Source organism: Lampetra fluviatilis, chromosome 25, assembly GCF_964198595.1.
Source record: "Lampetra fluviatilis chromosome 25, kcLamFluv1.1, whole genome shotgun sequence".
NCBI lineage: Eukaryota > Metazoa > Chordata > Hyperoartia > Petromyzontiformes > Petromyzontidae > Lampetra > Lampetra fluviatilis.
In genome coordinates this window covers 65,223-91,969 of record NC_136299.1, presented here as the reverse complement: position 1 = coordinate 91,969, position 26,747 = coordinate 65,223, and the positions used below count along the sequence as shown (strand labels likewise).

Genomic DNA, 26,747 nt, shown 5'->3' with positions numbered 1-26,747 from the left:
AAATTTAACTAAGCTGTACTTTTTATTTTATTGATACCAGGTAAGGCCCACTGAGCTATAGTCTCACTTTTTTTAGAAGCGACCCGGCCACAAATTATATCTCAACGAAGGGGCTTATCATCACGTGATCATTTATAGCAGCAGCTTGACGTTGATTCTAATGCCACCGACGTCCCGAAGATGCCCAAAGCCCAGCAACTCACCTGAGGCTGTTGCTGCTGGCCGCCTCAAACTTGAGCAGTGTCACCTGGCGGTACCGACACAGGAGCTCGGCCGCCTGCTCGGGGCTCCTGGGGTCCTTGAGCTCATCCAGTTGCCTCTGGATCTCATGCAGCTCGCTCTCTACAGGGGGCATAGTCACACAGCAGCACGGCACAGTCACACAGCAGCACGGCACGGTCACACAGCAGCACGGCACGGTCACACAGCAGCATGGCACGGTCACACAGCAGCACGGCATGGTCACACAGCAGCACGGCATGGTTACACAGCAGCACGGCATGGTCACAGCACGGCATGGTCACAGCACGGCATGGTCGCAGCACGGCACGGTCACACAACAGCACGGCACGGTCACACAGCAGCACGGCATGGTCACACAGCAGCACGGCATCGTCACACAGCAGCACGGCATCGTCACACAGCAGCACGGCACGGTCACACAGCAGCACGGCATCGTCACACAGCAGCACGGCATCGTCACACAGCAGCACGGCACGGTCACACAGCAGCACGGCACGGTCACACAGCAGCACGGCACGGTCACACAGCAGCACGGCATGGTCACACAGCAGCACGGCACCGTCACACAGCAGCACGGCACCGTCACACAGCAGCACGGCATCGTCACACAGCAGCACGGCATCGTCACACAGCAGCACGGCACGGTCACACAGCAGCACGGCATCGTCACACAGCAGCACGGCACGGTCACACAGCAGCACGGCATCGTCACACAGCAGCACGGCACGGTCACACAGCAGCACGGCATCGTCACACAGCAGCACGGCATCGTCACACAGCAGCACGGCATCGTCACACAGCAGCACGGCATCGTCACACAGCAGCACGGCATCGTCACACAGCAGCACGGCATCGTCACACAGCAGCACGGCATGGTCACACAGCAGCACGGCATCGTCACACAGCAGCACGGCATCGTCACACAGCAGCACGGCATCGTCACACAGCAGCACGGCATCGTCACACAGCAGCACGGCATCGTCACACAGCAGCACGGCATCGTCACACAGCAGCACGGCATCGTCACACAGCAGCAGCGTGGCTTCACCCCCAGCGAGGGCTGCACTGGGGCACCAGCTGCTTCTCTCAGTCGCTGGCTTGGAAGTTCACAACACAGCTCCCGCCAGCATCCTCCCTCAAGTGAGCTTGTGGCAGCACTTATCTCCAGTGGCAGTCCACAGTCTGTGGTGGAAAATCCACGTTTCCATGGCAGGGACCAGTTTATCCCAAAAAGATAACCCCTGCTGACATCCCGCAATGCGGTACTCGTTTTGTCGACACTCGAGGGATGATTGGCTTATTTACCGACTTGGGATTTTAACAGTGTCTCATGTTCCGTGAGTCGAGTGTTCAGCCACAGCATCACCTGACTGCAGGTACGAAACTAATCTTTTTTATATTTTACCAGGTAAGGCCCACTGAGTTATGAATCTCTTTTACAGAAGCGACCTGGCAACAAATCATAGTTCAACGAAGTGGCTTATCATGTGGAAATTTATAGCAGCCAAATACTCGAAACGCATGTTTCTAAATGTGGAGGAAAAAACCACAGGACCTGGAGAAAAATGGAAGCGATCACGGGGAGAGAGACATGGAAACTCCAAATATTCAGGCGTCAGGGTCGGGATCGAACCCACAACCTCCTGAATACCAGGTGAGGTAGTTAAGATCTTGCCACCGTGGCAACCTGTAGTGTCACAGAAAGGTGTACAGGGGTGTGAGTCACACTCAGGGGTCGCTACCTGGATTTGATCCAGACATCCTGGCAATCGGAACCTGCGTGTGGATGGCAGGAATTGATTTGTGCCGAGATCTGGTACTGATACTGCGATGAACTTGATAATAGTAAACTGCACAGGTTTAATAATAGACCTAGTGCCGCCTGACAGAAATGTCTGGGGTTTGGTCTACATTGGAATATATCGGGATAACTACTCACAACCAGACAGCGGCCATATTTATGGCTGTCGCGCAAACTTAACGTGAATCTGAGATATATGATAATAATTGACTTTTTTTTAAGGCGCCTTGCACTAATGTCTCAAGGCGCCTTATGCACTAATGTCTCAAGGCGCCTTATGCACTGTGTGTGTGTTGAATTTCTTTCCCACCGTACTTAGCCAACCGTGCTAATTGGAGGTGTGGGGGGGGGGGAGAGACAACAAACTAAACACACACAAAATATAACTTAACAATATATATCTTACTGCACAGTGACCCTGAATGTTGAGCAAGGCTGTGCCGCATATGTTGTGCTGGCTGAGCGACTGTGATGGGGGTTGACAGCCACCCAGATCCACCAATTCAGTTTTTTTCAAACAAACAGATATCTCTATCGTGACAAACACCAACATCGCAGCTGTACAATCGCACTTGATGTGTTATTTATTATTAGCCATGATCCTCCACAACGGCACATTTCAATCGGCACTCTGGACAAACCTCGCACATTTCCGTGGGCATCCTCTCATGTGCAGCGAGGTAGGAACTGGGTCCTCCACCCCAGATATGACAGGAGCAGGATTACAGCTTCGGCCGAAACTGTGCTGTGTTAGTTAGTTAAGTTACTCCTCTTCATCCTCTATGGGACATGAGGCCACAATGAGTTCCCTCCACTTCTCCCTGTCCTTGGCAACATGTTGAAACTCGCCCCAAGAGAGGTCGATCGCTGCTGCCAGCTCCTGCTTTACACGGTCTTGCACCAGGTGGTCTCGGCTCTCCTGGGTTTCCTTTTGCCCGGTGGTGTCCATCTTAGAGCAATTTTTGGTGTACGGTCCTCTGGTCCATTCTGAGTACATGTCCAAGCCATCTGAGTCGCCATCTCTCGACGTCTCGTGTGTGATACTAGGACAACCGGGTCTTCTTGTACCGTTCGGTGTTGTCGGTTTTGTTTGGCCAGAAGATGCAGCCGATTCTCCTGAGGCAGCTGTTACGGAAGGACTCCACCCTTTTTGTGTCAGTCCTGACGACACGCCAACTCTCCGAGCCATACAACAGTACCGCTTTAACGTTGCTGTAAATCTGTGCTTTTGTACAGCAGTAATAATAAATTTTAAAAATTTTACTTCGACCGCACGACTCCGTATTCGCTGTCCCTTTTAGAGAAAGAGAAAAGATGACTCGGGGGCGTGAGGGACCACAGACAAGCAGGAAGGCAGCCAAGCTCTGTGGTCCTGCACATATGAAGGTGTTATCAGCCAATTAATGAGTGTTTACTTATGGTAGGAGATCGGAGCACCAGAAGTAAACCCACTCGTGCGAGGAGGAAACTCTATCCCACACAGATGGAACAGGTAGAGTCCACAATTTTTCTGTACCACCTTCTCCTGGCGAGCCAGGGCATGGCTCCTCCTCGACACCCGCCCACGAGGAAGGGAGCAACCCGAGCTTCTTGTGAGATGGCCTCCTTTGCCTCCTTCACACCTTCAATTAGCACGGCTGGCTACATATGTTGCTGAAGAATCTCAACGAGCACACACACATGCATAGCGACGGCAGCTGCGGTGGTCCGCACTCACCGATGGCGTGGGTCTCCCTGCACGATGAGAGCTGCGTTGCGACGGGCAGCTGGGAGGTGCCGAGCGGTGCGCTCACGCTCAGCGCGCTCACGCTCAGCGTGCGCACAATGTCGTGCAGCGCGCACGCGATGTGCAGCACCAGGCGCAGGGCGCGGTAGCAGTGCTGGGGAACAGAGAGCGGGGCCGCACACTGTCAAGTGCACGCTCGCGTGTAATAACGGTGACGATGGTGGTGATTTCCCAAGGTGTTATTGTGGTGATGTTGTTGGACAATTGATGAGTGTTTTACATGTGGGACAAAACCGGAGCACCCGGAGGAAATCACTGCGTGCGAGGGGGAAACACTCTATCCCACACAGATAGATCATGATGGTAATGATCATATCCGAACTGTTCCTAGACCTCCCCTAGGTCGACTCAGCCTCAAATGAGTACCTGGTGCAATGTGTATAACATCTATGAATGCCGGCATTCATAGGTGCTTGCTAACAGCACTTGCCCGAACAGTCCGTTGAGGCTATGTGGGGGCTCTTTTTTTGGTGATGATGATGGTGGTGCAGACGATGCTGACGATGCTGATGATGCTGATGATGGAGGTGATGGTGACATGCTGCAGTGCCATGTTTCATATCACGGTCGGCGATCACTTCTTCATGTTACAGACAAGTGACTGTCGTTCGCAGGCAACAGAGAGACGGTTCCATGGCGCTCCGAACGATGCGGAGCGCGGCACGTGCAGTTGGGCGTTGTTACCACGTCCTCCAGGGTGCTGAACATCTGCAGCACCTCGCGGGGGTGCGGGATGAACCAGGCGTTGAGGAAGACACTGCCGTCGGCGGAGAGGACGCGGCGTGGCCGGGCCTGCAGCCGCCTACCGCGAGGCGCGGCGAGCGAGCACGGTGAGGACACGGGAAGAGGATCGTGAGCACGGTTAGCGCACGCAGTAAGGACACGGTGAAAGCACGGTGAGCACAGTGAGCACACGGTGAGCATGGTGAGCACGCGGTGAGAATACCGTGAGATAACGATGAGCACGCGCGTTGAGTGCATGAGACCAACCTGAGTGAATAAGTGTCTGTTGTAAATGTGTGTGTGTGGTGAATAGGTAGGGAGCGGCAGTGTAGCAGTTAGCGCGCTGCGTTCCTAACCCGGCGACCCAGGTTCGATTCCCGCTCAAGGTCAACGCCAGTGGCGATTATTTCAAAGGTCCTAGGCCTCCCCTAAGTAGACTCAGCCTCAAATGAGTTTTCCGATGCGGTGTGTAAACATTGCCACTCGTGCGCCATACCAGCCTTCATAGGTGCTCGCTAACAGCACTTGCCCCTACAGTCTGTTAAGGCTACAAGGGGGATCGTTGTCTTTGTGTGGCCCACACCTGGGATCGGCCGTGAGTCCAGCCTCCGAGTCGCGCTCCCCCTTCCTCTCCCTGCCGTCCCCCAGCATGAAGTGCGAGTCACGCAGTGCAGGCACGGCGGCCAGCGCAGTGCGCAGCCCCGCGTAGCTTGCCAGGATCTGCCCACGCGCCGAGAACTGGGCCATCCTCAACGCCACACTGCATGGCCCACACCGCACCAAACCACACCGAACCATACCGAACCAAACCACACCGCGCCGCACCAAGCGTGTGAGTCGAGCCCAGCTGTGCAGCAGCAGTCACAGGCATGGAGGCAATGACATCGCGGCCGCTCCCTGTGAGCGTGATGGATCCCACCCACATGGACACCCCACATCCACGAGCTCGTGGGATTGGAACACGAAACACTGGCACATTCATGATGCCGGCCAACAGTTGCAATTGGCAACATTATTTATTGCAATCAACCGATCAATGCTGTATAAGTCTAATCTAGATTTGAAGTTTTCGTGACTGCAGGAATCCATACTCTTTGGTTCTTTCGGTAAAGTCACGGAGGTATAAAATTATGTATTTAATTAATTTTTATACCTACGTGACTGTATAACTCTCTCAATCTACATTAGAATGGCTGTTTGAATTAAATATGCCGCTGTTGGTGTCCTTTAAAATGGTTGTGCAGCGGTTGACGCGCTGCGCTGTGGGCCCGGTGATCCAGGTTCAATTCCTGCTCATGGTGACAGAAAACTAATTGAACCGGTCCTGGGCTTCCTCTAGGTCGACTCAGCCTTATAATCAGTACTTGGTTCAAGATGTAAACATCAGTCCTTGGGTGACAAAGGCGATCAGTTGTGATGTTGACCTCCCATCCCTCTTGTCCCGTGCCAGGGTTCATAGGTGCTCGCTAACAGCACTTGCCACACTGGGTATGAACAGCATACCTTCTGGAGTTAACCATTGCTACGTACAATTTGTCGACTCCAAACCAAGCTGAACTGGAGAGGGAAATGGGATTAATTTGAAATGAGGGGATAACTACTATAAAATCCCTTCTGATGAAGAATTAAAAAAAATAAAAATGTTACCTTTGGCAAAATTCCACAATGAGGGTTCTTTTAATTTTATCCACCTCCTCCTGAAAAGAGAGCAAACCAAGACACGGAGTTTAAATCTGAACGGATACTTCGCTCGCATGTACAGGACAAGTGAAACGCCATTAGCCGATTTGTCAAGTTCATCCTCATTCTACGGGGCCAACAATCACCTCGCTCCACCTGCGGACGATCTTATCGCATGTTGCATAGTTGGGTCTCGCCTTGACTATTGTAACTCCGTCCTTGTCCGGACCTCCGCTGGCAACCTAAAGAAACTTCAAAGACTACAAAATAACCTAGCACGCGTCGTCATTGCCCACACTCATCCCCGCCTCGACTCACTAGCTCGTCTCCGCGCTCTCAACTGACTCCCCATCGCCAGCAGGGTCACATACAAGACCGCCTGCCTCTTCCACAATGCCTTCATATCCGCCTGCCCGCCGTATCTTTCTTCATTATTGACAACTTGCAGCTCAGCACACGGCAGATGCCTGCGCAGCGCGACTCACGACCTCCTCTCGATACCAAGATCCAGGATGGTCATGTCTACGCGCCGCTTCTCGGTGGCAGCCCCAACAGTCTGAAACGATATCCCTCTGCACATTCGCAGCATCACCTCAATCGCCTCCTTCAAGAGACACTTAAAAACTCACCTCTACAATCATGCTTTTGAGCGACTCTGAGCTTGGCTCCGCGCCTCTGAGTTGCGGCCACTACGTCTGCAAATTTGCGCGCGTTACAAATTGTACTATTATTATTATTATTCGCTCCATCTTTGGCTGCCATTCCACTCGCAGGCTCGACCGTCGAGTTCCATCGCTTCTGGCCACGTTCTGATCTCTCCAAGGCCAGCTGCTTTTCCCGAATGTCAATAACTTCTTGAAGTTACTCGTCTAGCCTGGGCCTCGCGCCTCACGCCGAAGCAGCTCATGGCGCTTGTGTCGTTAACGTCTCTCCGAGTGTGCAGCGAACGGGAGGAGGTCGTGCTGCCCGCATGCGCCTGGCAGTCTGCCTGGTGGAGAGATCCTGGCACAAGCTATTCCGGACCAGGGCAGCATCAAACGATCCGTGCTGCAAACCTGCATGGAGTACAGGGGCCACGGTGGCTAGGAGATGTTAACTTCCTCGCCCGGTATGAAGGAGGTGGTGGGTTTGATCCCGACCCTGATGCCTGCTGTATATTTGGAGTTTACATGTCTCTCTCCTTCTCTGTTGTCACATGGATTTTCCTCCGGGTCCTCGGTTTTTCCCTCCGCATTTAAAATCATTGTGCGTTTAGAGTATTTCGACATGATGAGCCACTTCGTTGAGCTACCATTTGTGGCCAGGTCGCTTCTGAAAAGGAGCTATATAGCTCAGTGGGCCTTACCTGGAAAAAAAAAAGTTTAATTGTTTGTTTATAGGTCACGGGGTTACGCGGTGGACAACAGAAGGCAGTGCAGGAAGTCCATTGTACTGTACTATGCTGACACATCTGCGCTGCCCATGTTCACTAACCCGCACTGACCAGTGTGGTGAAGTATAGTCAAATATGGCACACTGTTTGCGGAGGGCCTCATCCAGCAGCAGATTACAAAAGGGTTGTGCGCACAGCAGTGTGAGGCTGCTACTGCTGCATAGTAGCGCACTACACTAAACACAATGTGTATTTAGTTTCGTGTGCTGTGTGTTTATTGAGTGTCGTATTTGGAGTGTCTCTGGTGGTGTCGTGTGCTGTGTATTTCGTGTTTCGGATGTGCGTGGTGGGGCCGAGTCAGTGAGTTAGCGTGCGAGTCTGCACCACGTGCGTGGCGAGCGCGGTATATTTGGGGTGTGCGGTGAGTGCAGCGGGGCGAGGTGAGCGAGTGAGCGTGCGAGTCCACACCGCGTGCGTGGCGAGCGCTCCATGCGCTCCCTTCCAGCGGAGGAATCCGCGCAGCGCGGCATCGCGTGCCCCTCGTCGCTCCAGCTGCAGCGACACGAACGCCTGCGCCGCGAGCCTGCGTCGCGGGGACACCACGAGAGCTCCGTCGGTGCTCACCCTCCGATCACAGCCCTGCTGAGCTAGTGCTCGAAATTCCACATGACTCTGGCGGATGCTAGTCTATCTATAGGATAACCACCATTGACTTCCCCATAGAGCAGTACCTATTTATCGACCCCGGAAGGATGGGCTGAGTCAACCCCCCCAACCTCAATCAAATTGAAAATAATTTCTTTAGAACAGCTTTTTGTGTTTAGTTTGTTGTCTTTTCCCCACACCTCCGATGATCACAGTTGGCTAGGTACGGTGCGAAATAAGTTCAACATACATGTGTAGTGACATGGAATGGGTCACTGTGGTGCATAGCGCTGGTTGCTGATACAGAAGGGGATCGGAGGTGTAGTAGCCCTGTCTGCCAGCAGGATGTGATGAGCCAGAGAGAGGGACGTGAGGCAAGGGGGACAGAGGGGGTACGTGTGGTAAAGCCCGGAAACCTTCTTGTGGGTTCCAAAAGGGGGGCATGGCCGAAGGCAGAGCGAGGTCACGCTGGGTGTATAAAGGAAAGACCCCGAGCGAGGGTTCGGGGCTGTTGTTTTGAGTGGAACCGTCGTGCTACTGGAGTCCTCGTCACAGTCTTCACGTCGTCGGCGTTGTTGGTCAGGCAGCCTGTTAGCTGTCCTGACCCTAGCATAGTTACCTCTTGTACCGGTGAAGGCTATAATAAATATAGTGCCTCCTACTGTTAATGTCTCCGAGTGATTCACTACACCTGTATGTACAATCAGGATTTGAACTCGTGACGTTGCGATTGCGAGCCACTCGCTCTTCCATTGGGGCCACCCGGCCAATTCTGTGGGGGATACCGATTGACAGCCGGGGCTCTCAGGCGTGAGACTTAGTGAGGCCTTCCTTGCATAAATAAGCATAGTAATAATAATGACGATTATGATTAGAATAATAATAAATGACTTGAAAGGTCGATAGAACAATCTCACGCGAATAATTGAAGTGTGCGGTGAGGATAATTGCGCATCGGCTGGTAGACGGTCGAAGGAGAGAGTGGTGAGCCCCAGTGCATCCTCACCATGTGGAGCTCTGGGTGTCTGCGAACGTCACGCTGCAGTAGACACAGCCATCGGGGAAACACAACGTGAAGTGAATTGGCACCCACAGCAATACAAAGACAAAGGTCCCCCGTATAGCCTGTGACATATTTTTGGGGCAAGTGCTGTTAGCAAGCACCTACGAAGGCCTGCACGGCGCATGGGGAGGGGGATGGGTGGCTAGCAACATGCCCGGCCACCTCCGTCTCCCCAGTGGCGATGTTTTTACACACCGCACCAGGTACTCATTTGAGGCTGAGTGCACCTAGGGCAGACCTAGAATCGGTACAGATAATCGTCACTGGTGTTAGTCGTGAGCGGTAATTGAACTTAGGTAGCCGGGTTCGTAGTGCAGTGTGCTAACCTCTGCACTGCCGCTCCCCAAAAATCCGCAGCAATAACAATGCCCGACATTCGCCACCAACTCGGATTAAGTTCGCCATGTCTCTCTCTCTCTCTGACCTATTTACCTCATACATTCCTCGATTCATGAGTTCAACCCCATTGGTCTTTCATCAAAACTTCCCATTAACATCTGCTTAGCGAGAGGCTGTCCCCTCTTGTAGCTAGTGGCCATTGGCCATGATGACCTTATTAATATGCATTAAACATTTAGTTTAAACTCTTCCCTTGTCTTATATCCTTATCGTACCCTTATGTCACTGCTGTACGCAATTCTCTCTCCCCATCAGAGCATCACAAACTCGATGTTCTCTCATTCCTCCCTCACCACCCCCGTACCTTCTCTGTGACCAAGAGACTACACGGATTACCAGAAACATATTACCGCACACATGTAATAATAATCAATTGCACTTATCAGGTTCCTTTCACAATAAAGTCTCAAGCGCCGTGCGTGAAAATAACAACATAATATGTAAGGAGATAGAAATATGTTTTATGAAGATGTGTCTGTAGTCAGCACTTAAGAAATTTCAAAACTGTCCTAGAAGAGCCTCATCTCCAATGGGAGGGAGTCCCACAATTGTGGGGGGTCACCAGCAGGGAGTCCCACACCTGGGGGAAGGGTCACCAGTAGGGAGTCCCACAACCGTGGAGAGGGAGGGGTACCAGAAGGGAGATCCACAATTACCACAGTAAACGCCAAAACACCCCAAGACCCTGACCGAGATCGAGGTGCGCAGGAGAGGGCACCGTGTCGATTCAGAGGGGGGTTACAATTGTGCTGAGCTCGTGACTTGGCGTGAGAGAGTGAGCGAGGGAGATGTGCGGGGGGAGACCTTTTCTTGCCAAGGAACGGGTGCTTGGCGGAGAGGCCGGGGGCACCGGCGGGGCCCCCCCACTCGGACTCGGAGCGCCCCGACGCGCTCGGCGTGCCCACGGACGCCGAGCTCAGGCGGCTCGAGCCCTCCGAGTCCTCGGCCGACTGCCAACATGGGCGCAGGCACACACGCGGTGGGCGGGCGCGGTTAGTAATCACTGATTGCAGCCGGCATGGCGCACGACCGCCTAGTTGCCAGGCACGGACCCAGAGGTCCAAAACGTCAAGCCGTCAGCAACAAACAGCACCGCCAATGTTGTTGGGGCGCCGTGGTGGCGAGATGTTAACTTCCTCTCCTGGTATACAGGAGGTCGTGCTTTCGATTCCGACCCTAGACGCCTGCTGTATATTTGGAGTTTGCATGTCCCGTAGTTGCATGGATTTTCTCCAGGTTTTCTGGTTTTTCCTTCCACATTTATAATCATTGTGCATTCAGTGTATTTGGCTGCTGTAAATTTCCACGTGATAAGCTAGCTGAGTGGGCTTTACCTGGTAAAATAAAATAGTTTCGTTTGTAGTTTACTTTAGTTGTAAGAGATCAAATTCGAAAATGTGTTTACTCTAACCAACGTTGTCATAAACCAAGAGTTGACACGTTTATTGAATTGTTGCAAGGTTACTATCGTAAGAGATTGAGAAATGAGATGATGATGGGAGGGATTGCTAAGGTGCAGCAGTGCAAGGGAAGAAGCAAAAAGAGAAGTGTTGTGACCGGCAGTGTGGTGAGTGAGTCAGTGAATAAGTGAGTGGGTGAATCAGTGAGTGAATGAGTGGGTAAGTGTGTGAGTGAGCGGGTGGGTGAGTGTGTTGTTGTGACCAGCAGTGTGGTGGTTGAACACAGCGTTGATGAGATGAAACAATCAATCTGGTAGACTGGCAAACAGTCAGTCTGGGTGGAGCAATCAATGAGTGAATTTCACGGGAATAGTAACTGACCACCGGTGAGCAAGTGACTGGAGTGTATCCGTGAGTGCTGCATCATTAATCAAGTATTGTATTTTGGTACACTGTGGAGCACACAGAATCATAACAGTGCAGTGGTAACAAGGCAGGATGTGCTTGTACAGCCGGACAGAGGTGGCTACGCACGTGGCTGCCTGTAATCCAGCACTGTGGAGGCAGCAGCGAGGGTTGGTGGATCGCACAAATGTTGCGAAACTTCCTTCCCAAGGGTGGGCATTGAGGAGGAGCCATACCCTGGCTTGCCAGGAGAATGCAGTAAAGCAAAAATGTGGACTCCACCTGTTCCATCTTTATGGGATACAGTGTTTCCACCTCGCACGTGTGGGTTTTCTCTGGGTGCTCCGGTTTCCTCCCACATGGAAACATTCAATAATTGTTATTCTTGGTTCTTTCGGTAAAGTCACGTAGATAGAAAACAAAAAACAAAATTAAAAGCAAAAAACCCACGACGTTTCGATCGCAACACAAGCGGTCTTCTTCAGGTGGAGAGACGAAACGTCGTGGGTTTTTTGCTTTTAATTTATATTTTTGTTTTCTATCTACGTGACTTTACCGAAATAACCAATATATGAATCCCTGCAGTCACGAAAGTTAAGTCTAAAAATTTAATAATTGGCCAATAACATTGAAATATACAGAGGACAGCAGAGTTTTGGTACTTGGAGCAGGATTAGCATGTCATGAATATTTGGCCTCCCCTAGGTTGACTCAGCCTTAAATGAGTACCTGGTGCAGTGTGTAAACATCAGCGCTGGGGAGCATTAATTCTAGATTTGAAGCTTTCGTGACTGCAAGGAATCATCTTCTTAGGTTTTTTCGGTAAAGTCACGTAGAAAGTAAAATAAAATAAATAAAAAAATCACGACGTTTCGGAGGCAACACAAGTCTCCGTCATCAGGTGGGACCGTCACAGCCAGATTAGCTGTATCAAGTGAGGCAATGATTCAAGATGTAATCCCTTAAAAGCGAGTTGAGGGGGGAGGGAGAGGGAGGGGGGAGCTCATCAGACTATGGTAGCCAATGAAAGGAACGTATCGGGAGGGAGGGGGGGCGAGGCCAAAAGGGTGGGCGATGGACGTGGAAGCGCTTGTGCGCAAGCGGCCAATTACTGCACACGCCAACACAATGGAGTGATTGTGCGCAAGCGGCCAGCCACTGCACCCGCCAACACAATGGGCAGAGAGGAGGAGGGGAGGTCTAATACACATGATAGACAAAAGAACGAAAATGATGATGGGTACAAACTTAGGGGGAGCTCATCAGACTATGGTAGCCAATGAATGGAACGTATCGGGAGGGAGGGGGGGGCGGGGGGGGGGCGAGGCCAAAAGGGTGGGCGACGGACGTGGAAGCGCTTGTGCGCAAGCGGCCAATTACTGCACACGCCAACACAATGGAGAGAGAGGGGGAGGGGGGGTCTGATACACATGATAGACAAAAGAACGAAAATGCCCATGTTTATACCAACGCTGGCTGAACAATGAAGAGAGTACTGTTAAAATAACTGGGGATGTTAACACTCGGTAAAGTACAGTAAAATAGTGCCTGTCAGATAAGATGGTCCAACAAATTTGTGATTAAGTCTTTTTTGCGTGGTTGATAACATCTTTCCAATGATTACTAAGTTTGTACCCATCATCACGGTTGAAATTATGTCTGTGTTTGTATATTTGTATGGCTTCGTGTACAAACCGTTGATGGTAGCCGGGAGGTTTGCAGAGAACCTTCGTCTCGGAAAAGACAATTTCATGAGAGCCCACCGAGTTGTAGCAATGATCGGCCACGGCAGAAGAATCAGTTCTGCCGTGTTTCAGATCTGACTTGTGCTCGCGGACACGATCAGAAACATGACGTTTCGTTTCTCCAATGTAGCAATCACCACAAATGCAACTCAATTTGTAGACTCCAGGATACTGTAAGTCAGGAACGACATCCTTCACAGATGGAATCAGATCACGGATTTTATGCACTGTACTGAATCGGACTTGGATCTTATGTTTGTTTAGAATTTTGGAGATCTTTTTGGTCACGCCAGCTATGTATGGTAACGTGATGGTTTTGGTCGGAGTTTCATGTGGCTGTTTCTGTGTGGTGGGAGAGACAGCTTGGCGGATAGTACGGTCAGAGTATCCGTTCATCCTGAGGGCCCGATGTACATGTCTTAATTCACCGGTCAGGTGGTGTTTGTCAGAAATGCCATGTGCTCTGTGGTATAGCGTTTTGATGAGAGAGTTCTTTTGAGATGGGTGGTGGTGGGAATCCGGTTTCAAGTAGGAGTCTGTGTGGGTGGCTTTTCTGTAGACAGAATGTCCCAAGGAACCGTCAGGACTCCTCTCAAACAGAATATCCAAGAATGGTAGTTTACCGTCTTTCTCCACTTCCATGGTGAATCTGATGGATGGGTGTCTAGAATTGATGTGGTCCAAGAAGTGGTTCAATGCTGGGAGGCCATGTGGCCAGATGACGAAAGTGTCATCCACATATCTCTTCCACAGGGAAGGACGCAGGGTGGATGTCTGGATGGCGTCTGATTCAAACTTTTCCATGAATATGTTGGCTATAACTGGTGACAAAGGGGAGCCCATAGGGGTACCCTCATTCTGTTTGTAGAAGGTGCCATTCGAGGTAAAATAGGTGTTGGTGAGGCAATGCCTAACCAGCGCAGGTGCATCAGAATTCAATCCATGTTGGACTAAGTCCTCAATTATTGTTAGGGTGTCCGGTACTGGGACTTTGGTAAACAAAGATACTACATCAAAGCTGACGAGGATGTCATCAGGAGATAGTACCATGTCCTTAACCATAGAGACTAATTGGGTTGAGTTGAGTACTGCTGAAGAGGTCTTGCCTGTGAAAGGGAACAGAGTATCTGATAGAAAACGGGCTAGTTTGTACGTAGGAGAGTTTATCGTCGACACAATGGGTCGTAGCGGGGTGCCTTCCTTATGGATTTTGGGAAAACCATAGAGTCTGGGAGGTCTTGCCGCCGATGGTTTTAGAGAGGGACGTTTGCTTGGTTCGATTAGGGAAGTCGAACTCGTGATGATACTGTTGGTTTTCGTCGTTAGGCTTTTAGTGGGATCGTTTTTAATTTTGGAGTAACTCCCATCATTAAGAAGGTCCAGGATTTTGTTGTTGTATGAATCTTTATCCATGATGACCGTGGCATTGCCCTTGTCTGCCGAGAGGATGACTATATCATCTCTCTTTTTTAGGTCCGCGAGTTCAGAGCGTTCGTTTTTGCTGATGTTACTAGTGGGTTTCTTAGCATTCTTAAGAATAGTAGCTATTTCAGCTCTTGCTACATCCGCATGGATGTGTCCTATGCCTCTGAGGGCTACATCAATCTGGGAAATCATTATTTTACTTTCTACGTGACTTTACCGAAAAAACCTAAGAAGAAAGCGCTGGGGAGACAAAGGCAGCCAGGCATTGTGCTGGCCACCCACCACCTCGTGTGCCGTACCAGCCTTCATAGGTGCTCACTAAAAGCACTTGGTCCAGAATTCTGTTAAAAGTTACGCAGGGGATTTCGATTGTCTTTGGGACATGAAACATTCAAGTGTGCTCCATTTTTCACCTTTGACTTGTGAGGCAAGGGTGACAGCTGGCAGAAGCTGGCCTGCTGCAGGGCTGCAACCAGCCCGTTCTTGTGGGTCACCTGGCAAAGCAGTATCAGTTGCAGGCACTCCACTCCTGCTCGGCTCATGAGCTGCAAGACAGGATCATACGAATCTACAATGCAAAAGGCACACGCGTACATCGCGTATGACACAGTCCCGGGAACTAGCCAACGGCTAACGACCACCACGTGCCGCATGCCATATAAATCCATTCACCTTACCCACGTCGCCCCCTTTGTCTTCAACACCCAGCACGTAGCTCTCAAGTGTCCGACTCAATTCACGTAAAATTCGGTTTCATGCTTCTGTAGTGACTGACTCAGAGACACTAAGAGTAGGAGGCACTCTGTTTATTAATACGGCTAACAGTTACACTTAGTAACTACGGTTCCCAGTCAGGACAGCTGGTAGACTGCCTGACCAGCGATGACGAGATGGTGAAGACGGAGACGATGGTGAAGACTCCAGCAGCACGACGGGATCCCACTCCAAATGACAGCCACGAGGTTCCCTCCCGGGGCCCCTCTTATACTGTCAGCGTGGCCTGGCTCTGCCCCTGGCCACGCCTCCTTCTAGAACCTACTAGCAGGTTCTCGATGTGCCCCTTCCATAATCTTTCGCCTAGATCCCTCTCTGGTCTATCACGTGGCCTGCTGTCAGTCAGGGCTGCTGTAAGCTGCAGATCCCCTTCCCTGCCAGCAGCCAGCGCTATGCTGTTACGTGACCGATTCTATGTCACTACATCACTCCCCCCCCCCCCCCTTGGGGGCAATGTAACCATGCCTTATTCCCAGGGGTCCATGGGTTTCCGGATTCACGGAATCCTACAAGCTTCTCATTGGCGGCTTGCCATTTGGCCGAATTTCCCCGAGACACCTCCTGCGCTTCCGTCAGCCGCCTGATCGTAAGCTGCATGGGCATGGGCACAGCGACTTGTTTTTCGCCCAGGTCCATGCCTAACTGAGCCTTAATGGGGGGTCACATTCCCTCCCATACATGATGAAAAAGGGGGAGACCCCTGTTGAGGCGTGAGGGGCCATTCTATACGCGGCGAGAACACCCGGAACGTGCAAATCCCAGTCAGACTGTGTCTCGTTAACCTGTTGGCACAGCATGGACATAAGAGTCCTGTGCAAGCGCTCTACCATCCCATCAGTCTGGGGGTGGTAGGGCAACATCTAGATCTTTTTAGTGCCCAGGGAGTCGCACACCTTCATTAACAATTTTTACGAAAAATTTCGACCCTGGTCTGTAAGGAGGTGTTCCGGGGCCCCTTTGTCCAAAACTTACCCATGTAGGAACGCATCCGTGATGGACGCAGCCGACTGATCCGGCAGAGGCCATGCCACCGGCCTACGGGACAGGTATTCCACCCTGACAAGAAGGAATTTGTTTCCCCTCTGAGTGGCGGGAAACAGGCGAAGGATGTCGAGGGTAATGAGCTCGTTAATATGAGACACCACGATGGATTGCAACGGTGGCCGAGCCTGCCTCGGCGAGTCTTTCGGCGAGCGCACTCAACGCAACATTTGACCATGTGGTACACATCCTCCGACATTCCAGGCCAAAAGAAGTCACGCTTCAAGGTCAACAAAGTTTCCTGCACCCCAAGGTGCATTAACTTTCCGTGGACAGCTAGTGTAACTCTACCCCGCAGAGCAGTTGGCACGACGATGCAGTAATGCTGCAATTCCTCATCCTACCTCATCAACAGCACATAACAAAGGGCTATTAGAGACATTCCTGCTGGTACCTTTTAACTACCTCTCGTTCCAACGCAACGCTGTAATTTTAACAAGGAGGTATCCACTACTTGGAGGCGGCACCATTCGGCATGCGTGAGACCAATCATGTTGTCACAGGGAGCGGTTGTCGTGGGTGGTGGAACATCAACCAATGCTACAACAGTGCACGGAAATCCTGCAGCCGCAGGTTTACATCGGCCGGCACCCTTCAAACACGCACAGCGGTCCTTCGGCGGGAACCGCGATAATGTGTCCGCGTTGCAGTGGCGTGCACCCTTCCTGTAGGTGACCGTGAGGGAGTAGTCCTGAAAAAATTCTAACCAGCGGGAAAGTTGGACGGACGGCTGGTCAACCCGCAAAGCATATTGAAGGGCCGCGTGGTCTGTGCACACGACAAATTTGCCTTCCATAAAGATATGGCCTGTACTGCTGTACAAAATGCACAATGGCCAACAATTCACGGTGCATCACACAATAACGCTGCTCTGTGGGGGACAGCACATGGCTCCCGTAAGCCATAACCCTCTCCACACCGTTCACTACCTGGGACAGTACAGCGCCGATTCCAGTGTCGCTGGTGTCTGTATCCAACACAAAGAGCAGAGAGAAATCGGGGTACCCAAGGTGAGGCACGTTGGCGAGGCCGTTGCTCAGCACAACAAACGCGGCCTCCTCCTCCTACCCCCATTGAAATCTCTGACCCTTTCCGGTGAGAGCGTGGAATGGTTTAGCGATTGTCGCAAACTTGGGTACGAACTGGCGGTAGTATGACGCGAACCCGGCAAAACTCAAGACCTCACCCACCGATGTAGGGGTCGGCCATGTGCGCACGCACGCAGTTTTGTCGGGATCCGTAGCTATCCCGAATTCGCTGACAATGTGGCCCAAATATCGAAACGGTGCCTGCAAAAGATGACACTTTTGTGGTTTGAATTTAAGATTGACCGCCCGCACCCTGAGAAACACCGACCGCAACCGCTACAGGTGCTCCTGCAACGTGCATCCGAACACAATTACGTCATCCAAATAAATGAGGCACGAGTCCCACTAAAGACCTGCTAAGACCAGCTACATAAGTCGCTGAAATGTGGCCGGAGAGGTGTGAAGACCCATCGAAAGACAGTTAAATTGAACAACCCCTGGGGTGTTCGGAACGTGGTTTTAGGTTTGGAACCTTCATCCAAAGGCAACTGCCAAAACCCTGACAGCAAGTCAAGGGTGGAGAAAAACCACACATCCGACAGGGCGTCCAAGGAGTCGTCCATCCGTGGGAGCGGATATGCCTCCGCCATGGGGACTTTATTTAATTTACAAAAATCCGCAAAAACGCAAACTCCCATCCCGCTTTTTAACAAGGACAATAGGAGCTCGCCACGGACTGGTGGAAGGGGAGATAATATCGGCGGCCAACATTTCGTCGACCGCCTGCCAAACATGGTCCTTTTCCCTGGGACTGAGCCTATACGAATTTTCCATATAAGAGCGGCGTTACCCGTATCGTGATAGGTTTTTACCCTTTCAACGTGTACAAAAACTGACACCTTTATACAAGGCATCATGTTTGCAATAACCACAACACAAGCAGTCAAAATGCAAACAAAAATAAACAACTCTGATAATGATATGCACTGTCCTTGAAGTTGATTGGTTCACACCCGATACAGCTTTTCTTAGAGCCTAGTCTCCATTGGTGTTGGACCAGATGACGCCATTGCAAACATGATGCCTTGTATAAAGGTGTCAGTTTTTGTACCAGTTGAAAGGGTAAAAACCTATCACTATATTTTTCCACTGGTAAAAAAGGTCTCATAGTGTTACCCGTATCATTTCAGTACTGCAATAGTGACGTGCGGCCAATATCATATTTCCCATGACTAAAAATGTCAGCAAATTCCCGGAGCAATGCACACAAGTCGCCCCCCTGCTCACTGATAACTTAGAATTTTCTTTACACAGCACATCCATCCAAGTCTCATCTGACTTGCCGCCCTGCTCCACCGCAGCAACGCCTCTGTGGCCATATCGCTGGCCTCCTCACAACACGCGGCCGTCGCGTGGGCCAACACCGTACCCGCCTGGACCACCACGGCACCCAGCCCGACGTTCAACACTTGCAGAAGGGATCCTTGTCCCCCCTTACTATCGTTGGGGCCCCCACCAATGCGAGAACCCGAATCGCTCTGTTCGAATTGGTTAAAAGGATCCCTCCAATGGTGTCTGCGTGATCAAGCTGCTTCCGCAACCGCAAGGGCACCAACATCTGAGCACCTGGAGGAACTGTGACGGTCTCCTTCACTAGGGCCTGAACCGTGGCCAACCCCCGCCCCAACGGCAGTTCAATACACCCTTGATCCACGAGGATCTTAAAGGGCATCCTTCTGAGGAAATCGGTGCCCAACAGACAGGATACAGCCAATGTCTTAGAAACTAACACTGGCCCTGCCAATTAATTGTCTCCAATGCGTACTTTTGCCGATATCTGGCCTATAATATCCAAACTCCCGCCATTAGCAGCAACACACGCACTATTCATTAGATTAATACAACATGATCGAGTAATAAATAAGTTCTGAAATTATACTAGCCGACACTCCACACCCTACATGAACCTGACAACCGCGAACAATTCCGCCGCCGCCAAGACAGATTGCGCTAACGTGGTGCATTGTCCCGCGCCCCACGGCCACCCATTATATGCCGAAGTCCGGCGTTTGGAAGCCGTGACATGATGAGGGATGGCGGTGTGCGAACTTGATGCGCTCGAAGAGGGAGATGCCTGACATGACTGTGGTGGCCAGGTGTCTGATGCATCGCGACTTGGCTGTGGGCCCGGGGAAGCAGAGGTCATCAGGGCAGAGGAAGACGAAGGCGAGGAGAACGATCCAGTGCTGGCACAGCATCCCTTGGTGATGTGGCCCAGCTGGCCACACTTAAAACAAGTGACCGGGGAACTCCAGGTGGGAAGGAGGGTCCCGCTTCACCGTTCTTGCTCCCGTCATTGTCCCGCGCCATTCCTCCTACGCACGCTCCTGATGAACGAAGGGCAGGCTCGCTCTGGCTCCTGACGTTCCAGCTCGTCCTCGTCCTCCGGGAAACCTGTGCAGGCGGCCACCACAGGCCACTGCTGTAAGTTGACATGGCCCTGGATGCAGCGGGCAACCTTCAAGGATGATAAATCGTCCTCTTCCATGGCAGGCAGAAAGATGCCGAGCTCCTGGGCCAGTGACAGCAATCTCTCCAGCGCCAGAGAGTCCAGCGCCGTCTTCTCCATCTGCAAATGTGCAGCGTGGCCCAGTGACACCAACGCGCTCCGAAAGGCAAGGGAAGGGGCGTCTCAGTCTTCCCCCGCCTTCGCAGCATGAATTTTCGAGGCACATTGAACGGCGGATCGAAAATAGCGGGCATCTGGGCGCAAGCTTGAAGGGATGGCCTCAAATGCCGCCAAGGAGTCGTCATCCAATGTGGCGGGCAAGGTTCACAGCGCCTCCTCGTCGGACCATCCCGTGAGGGTGCAAGAAGCGGCAAAACGACGCTAGAAAGCCATCCAGTCGCCCCCCGCAGCCACAAATTATTTTACAAAAGGCAGCCGCTTCTGAAGAGAAGATACCTCCGGACAAAGCACCGATGGCAACTCGAATTTGGCAGGAAGCGGTACCCGCCAGATCGACAAAATGGTGGACAATTTTGGCGCCCCACTCATGGTGGGAAAAAGGGCAGCTGCCCGGGCAGGCTGGAGCTCTGCCATCTCCTGCGTTTCCACAGTGGCGACGGTCGAGCTGCCCGCCCACTGCCCCCGTGCTGCAGAAATCCTCGGTAGGCATGCAGACCCAAGCTGTACAACCAGCTCCGCTGCTACAGAAAGCAAGCCCGCCAGACATGCGGTGAGTTCGCGCCACCCCTCTCCGGCTGCAGGCAGCGAGGTGACGACGTTCCTGCATTGCTGCTCCTCGGGGATCGCCGCTTCAGGACTTATCTCTGGAGTCCTCAATTCCGGGGCGGTTGGGGGGGATCACGTCCCCGTCATCCTCATCTCCCGAGGGAAAAATAGGCGGAATCTTCCTCTTGGTCAACTTGGACATGACTACATTTCTTTAACACTTCTGACGCCAAATGTAGTGACTGACTCAGAGACACTAAGAGTAGGAGGCACTCTGTTTATTAGCATGGCCTAACAGTTAACACTTAGTAACTACGGTTCCCAGTCAGGACAGCTGGTAGACTGCCTGACTGGCAACGCCGAGATGGTGAAGACGGAGACGACGGAGTCGAAGGTGAAGACTCCAGCAGCATGACGGGATCCCAATCCAAACGACAGCCACGAGGTCCCCTCCAGGGGCCCTTCTTATACTGTCAGCGTTGCCTGGCTCTGCTCCTGGCCATGCCCCCTTCTGGAACCTACTCGCGGGATCTCGATGTGCCCCCTCCATAACCTTTCCCCTAGATTGCTCTTTAGTCTATCACGTGGCCTGCTGTCAGTCAGGGCTGCTGTAAGCTGAAAATCCCCTTCCCTGCCAGCAGCCAGTGCTATGCTGCTACATGACCGATTCTATGTCACTACACTTCTTAGGGATTCCGGTGACAGGGGGGTGCATTGCAAAAGATCAATTGCAATAAATGTTAACTACCTCATCTGGTATTCAGGAGGTCGTGGGTTTGATTCCAACCCTGATGCCTGCTGTATATTTGGAGTTTGCATGTCTTCCTCCCCCCGTGGTCACGTGGATTTTTCTCTGGGTCCTCCGGTTTTTCCCTCCAGATTTAGCATGAACTAGTGCTGAGTATTTTGCTGCTATAAATTTTCACGTGATTTGCCACTTCATTGATCTATCATTTGTGATAGCCAGGTTGTACTATACTCATTGGTTCTTTCGGTAAATTAGCATATGTAGAAATAAAATGAAAATTTAATTAAATTAAAATAAATCACGACGTTTCGAACGCAACACAACCGCTCGTCCTCAGTTGAAAATGGCGTAAACCACACAGTGAGAGAACACACAGAGCACACCGAGAACGGCAAACTGCACGGAGGCAAATACAGCAAGAAGATGGGAGACGCGAACTCGTGATGCAACCCAGTCGGCCAACAACACAGTTAGACACGAAACCTGGTTGACCACGTATTTCAAAAGACTGCTACATCTGGTGTATATCTTCTAGGTTGAACACACCAATGTAAACAGAGGATAAGGACTCATGAACAGGCATGAGGTACAAGGTAGCAGATATACATACACAGAGAAGACACAGGGAAAGGTGTTTTGGGCAGTACAAAGGCACACAACGAGCAACACCACACCCATGTGCTTTCTCCGTTTTTGTCCTCCCACGTGCTTCCCCCGATCTGTTGCCCGCATCGGCACCTGCACGTCCATGCACGGTCACCCCTCCACACAAGTCCCTGCACGTTATCCCTCTGGGCGTCCCCCCGTGCGTGCCTCTCCATGTGTGCATGCCTCCCGGTGTGGTGCCGCTCGCCGCGTCCCTCCGCACTGCCCAAAACACCCCTCCCCGCATGTCCTCCCCGTGCATGCATCTCCGCCACCCTGCACCCCGCGTCCGCCCACGAGTCCCCATCCTTCGTCTACGTTGGTGTGCCCAACCCAGAAGATGAACACAAGATTCAGCAGTCCCCCGAAACACGTGGTCAACCAGGCCCAGTGTCCAACTATGTTGCTGGCCAATTCCCTCGCTGTTTGGTTTTATGCCATTTTCACCTGAGGACAAGCGCTTGTGTTGAATTCGAAACGTCGTGATTTATTTTTATTTTATTTTATTTCTACATACGTGACTTTACCGAAAGAACCAACGCGTATAGTAATTCCTGCAGTCACGAAAGCTTCAATCCTAGATAGCCAGGTTGCTTTTGAAAAAGAGCTATATAGCTCAGTGGGCCTTACCTGAAGTATAAACCATCACGCGAACTCTGGTCATCCTCGCAGTGGCTTTTGGCTAGTCATGCATCGCGCGCTTTCAGATGCGCTTCTGCAAGCATCTGGAACGCTCTTCATTCCCACATTAGGAAGCCACTGGAGCTATGCACTTTTAAATCATCATCTAGATTGACAAATCCATTTAATAAGAACTGCTTTTTGTGTTTAATTTGTTGTCCTTCAACGCACCTCCGATTAGCACGATTGGCTAAGTATGAAAGAGGTTCATCATACTGGTAAAATAAAATAAATTGTTAAGTTTAGTTTGATATACTCATGGTGGCGAGTTGCCGCGTAGAATCAGTGGGGCTCTGTTCCACACGCGGCCAATCGGCAGCCGAGGAAGTGTGGGGGGGAATTGGGGATCTGCGTGCTGAAATCAGCATCCTCGCCCTGCCGCCAGACTAGACCAACCAATCAGGCTTCATCTGTGGAACCGATTTGGGCCTCCTTGGCAAATTTCAATTTGTAGAAAGGGGCCGATCTTCTGAGAAAAAGAAAACGGCCATCGTTCCTCCAGAAAGGGGTGGCAGAATAGGCAAAAACTCTTCTATGAATCGGGACTTGCGTCTTTCGTTAAAATCTCCCCTTTGCACGCTGCTCAGAACACATGTGAAGTGCACTGACTTCAGAGACAATATTTGTAGACGCACCTTCTTTTATTTACACACACGATCTTGCCTGCAAACACTCCGTACTCGCTACCCTTTGACACAACACTAGCCGTCAAGCATTGGCGGCGCCGATTAAGACAGTTGACAGGTTATCTAGCAGTACAATGCCGAGTGAAGACGGCAGCGACGATGACGAGATGAGAGCAACGGCGATCCAATTCCCATAACGAGATGAGAGCAACGGCGATCCAATTCCCATAACGGCAGCCTCGAGCTACCGCTCTCGGCCCCTTTTACCCTAGCAGCGTGGCCTGGCTTCGCCCTGGCCGCGCCTTCCTTCTCGAACCCACTAGGAGGTTCCAGGGACTTCCAGATGGGCCCCTCCATGACCCTTGCTCCAGTTCTTCCGCCCTACCGATACACCCGTGTATATGTTCACTGGCGTATGTACAGTTTAGACACCGCAGTTGCCGCTGCTGGTCACCAGCTGGCGCTATTACACTAAACATGTGTAGTGACATCGGCGATGTCACTGTATGGTGCCGGCCCGAGAGGGCTGTGGCGTGCGATGCACTGTCATCGCGTACACCCTGTAGGCGGGTGTAGTACCAGCCCTAGCGGGGCTTGGTGTGCACTGGGATAGCGCGGGCACCACGCATAGCATGTAATGCAGGCTCCCACAAGGGCTCAGGGTTGCCCCGGGCCATGGCACTCTGGTTGACTCCGTAGACACGTGATCCAGAGTGTCCACAGAGAGGCCCCCAGGTGGGGGGGCTAGGGGGCGATCACGTGTCCGGGGAGAGCTCTCGAGAGGGATCGAGAGAGGGATGGAATGCTCCAGAAGGCGGGTGGGGCCAAGGGCGGAGCAGCCCCGACCCAGGGGGACATTAAGGTGGATCCCTGAGAGGGACTGGGGTCGCTGCATTCTACAAGCTGAAGCTCTACGTACTACAAGCTGGAAGCTCTACAGGCATCAACACGTGGTCAGGACCCGAGTGAGGGTCAGACCCTTCGTAGCTGTAACTCCTCCATTTAGGGCAGTTAGCTGGGTGGCCACCACCCTAGGCTGTATCTGGTCAAGGGGCAGTTACCCCTTTGTGTTACGTGTTGATGTTACAAATACAGTGATACCTCGGTTCACGAACTTAATTCGTGAACTGACTCTGGTCGCGAACCGAATTGGTCGTGAACCGAGGCACATTTTCCCATAGGGTCCAATGTAAATCCGGTTAATCCGTTTTGACCTTTTTTTTTGGTTTTTGAAGCACAAAAATATGAAACAAATTACAATACACATTAGTACTGTACAGTATAGTAATGTATAAAGAGAGAACACTAACCTTGCTTGAGATGACTTCAGTAAGCACTCAAACGGGTGAACTGTACAATACAGTAAGTACAGTATTGTACAGTACAGTAGTACAGTACAGTACTGCATGTGCTAAAAAGCACACCAAAAAGCAAAAAGTCACTGAAATTGTCTTCACAGTACTCACAGTACTTCTTTCTGTGTCTCTTCTTCTCTCCACGATCTTCCTACAGGAAGTCACGACCATGTGACAGCCTGGAAATAGCATTAAAATGGCCGCGGCTCCTGTTTGTGAACCGAAGCGGAGTTCATGAACCGGAGCATATTTTTATGAACTTTTCTGTTCGTGAACCGAGTTGTTCGTGAACAGAAGCGTTCGTGAACCGAGGTATCACTGTAAATGTGTTGCCTCTAAAGAACAATGTCTGCGACTCAGTTGGACTCACTACACATGCACAGTGCCCACTGTGCCAAGTCGCAGCCTGTGCATCCCTGTGTTCACGTGATGTGTGCTGTGCTGCCCAGTGTCTGTGGCCCTGCTCAGACTGTACCACCGCATCTCCCCACGTCGCTGTGTGCTCAATACCTGCATGAGAGAATCGCGCGAGTGGAAGCTGATCCTCTTCACTGGTGCTTCGTCAAGCTCACTGATGGCCAACGGAAGCTGCGAAGGGATGAACCTGACAAGGGGGGGAATCTGCATTACCTCACAGAAATCCTGCGTGGACCCACGCACTGATGCAATGATGCACATGCACGTGTGCGCTCACGGCTGTAGTGCCGTGCAGCTATGTGAAAAGCCAGAGAGCTCTAATTTTGATAGTCAATTATATCGGCACTGTGAATGTATTTCATTCAAAGTGATTTCCTGTTCAAATGAGCATTGAGGCGGTGCTAATCTGATTGACTTGTTAAAGAACTGTGCATTCGTCATTTAATCCATAAACACTTCCAATATATAATTTTCCAGCCTAGTCAAGCAGCAGCAGCAGGATGGCTTTCTAGATATCGTGATGCGGTGTAACAATGATAGTCCTGTAACTTAGAGCGGATTGCAGTTCCGCACCTCCAATTGTTGCTGTGCAAGTCGGCACCGGTCCTGGTTTGACTCGGGCAGTCCAGGAGTCGGTGACGTGTCTGGGTTTTAAGGGCGAAGCAACTCGAAGCGAATGTCTGTATGTTTTATCTCTGGCCTGGAACCCCACACTACCCACACAATACCTCACTGCGCTGCACTCTACACGACCTCCAACTGACCTCACCCCCATGCCTGCCACACCAGGCCCAGCACCCTGCATCCTGCTCTCTCCATGATCTCTATGTCAGGCCCACGCTAGGGTCTGACATAATGAACAGGAGGCCATACTCGTTGCTGTGTGCTATCCTGTGGAGATAGTTAAAGGCAGTGGGAGGTGGGTCCCTGTCACTCATCACAAGGGACCCTCTACGGCAGAGGTCGGCAACCAAAATAACAAGAAGAGCCATTTTTTTGGTTCAAATTCGGTAAAAAAAACCCTCAATGTTTCAAGAGTCGCACAATGCACATGAACATGTGAGGAGATGGTGGTCCTTAATAAACGTAACGAAGCGGTTCCTTAAAGAACCGCGTGCGGCTCCCGAGCCACAGGTTGCCGACCCCTGCTCTAGGGGACACATGTCCCTCTGGGAGACTCAGATGGGGGGCAGCGCTGTTCACGAATCTCCTGTGCCACCCCAAACATCGTGAAGATTCAGGGTGTTGTATGTGGGGAGTTATGAAATTTTGATGAAAATAATAAAAATTAATAATTTTCCGAAAAATGCGCAAATCGCATTAATTATGTTAATGTGTGTAATTATACATGCATAAATTATGATGGTGTGAGTAATCGTATGCATAAATTATGATAATCGCGGAGATAATCGTAGTAATTTATGCGGATGCTTGCGATGATGTTAATGTGAGCAGTTGTGGTAATTAGGCTCAGCTTCGTTTATCCAGAGTTATGTCAATCAGGATAACA

The 26,747-nt window shown here is 51.3% G+C and overlaps 1 protein-coding gene across 1 annotated transcript in view; it reads right to left on the bottom strand.

Annotated features, from left to right (window-relative positions):
• Positions 1-26,747, bottom strand: part of LOC144941603 (uncharacterized) — a 100,318-nt gene that overhangs the window by 10,972 nt on the left and 62,599 nt on the right. The window contains exons 22-31 of the mRNA XM_078867923.1: positions 25,331-25,424; positions 15,101-15,232; positions 10,517-10,662; positions 9,257-9,289; positions 8,074-8,188; positions 6,201-6,250; positions 5,137-5,313; positions 4,515-4,632; positions 3,762-3,924; positions 204-342 (exon numbers count right to left, since the gene is read on the bottom strand). Of these exons, the coding sequence (XP_078724049.1) occupies positions 204-342; positions 3,762-3,924; positions 4,515-4,632; positions 5,137-5,313; positions 6,201-6,250; positions 8,074-8,188; positions 9,257-9,289; positions 10,517-10,662; positions 15,101-15,232; positions 25,331-25,424 (1,167 nt within the window). The remainder of the gene's footprint in view (positions 1-203; positions 343-3,761; positions 3,925-4,514; positions 4,633-5,136; positions 5,314-6,200; positions 6,251-8,073; positions 8,189-9,256; positions 9,290-10,516; positions 10,663-15,100; positions 15,233-25,330; positions 25,425-26,747) is intronic.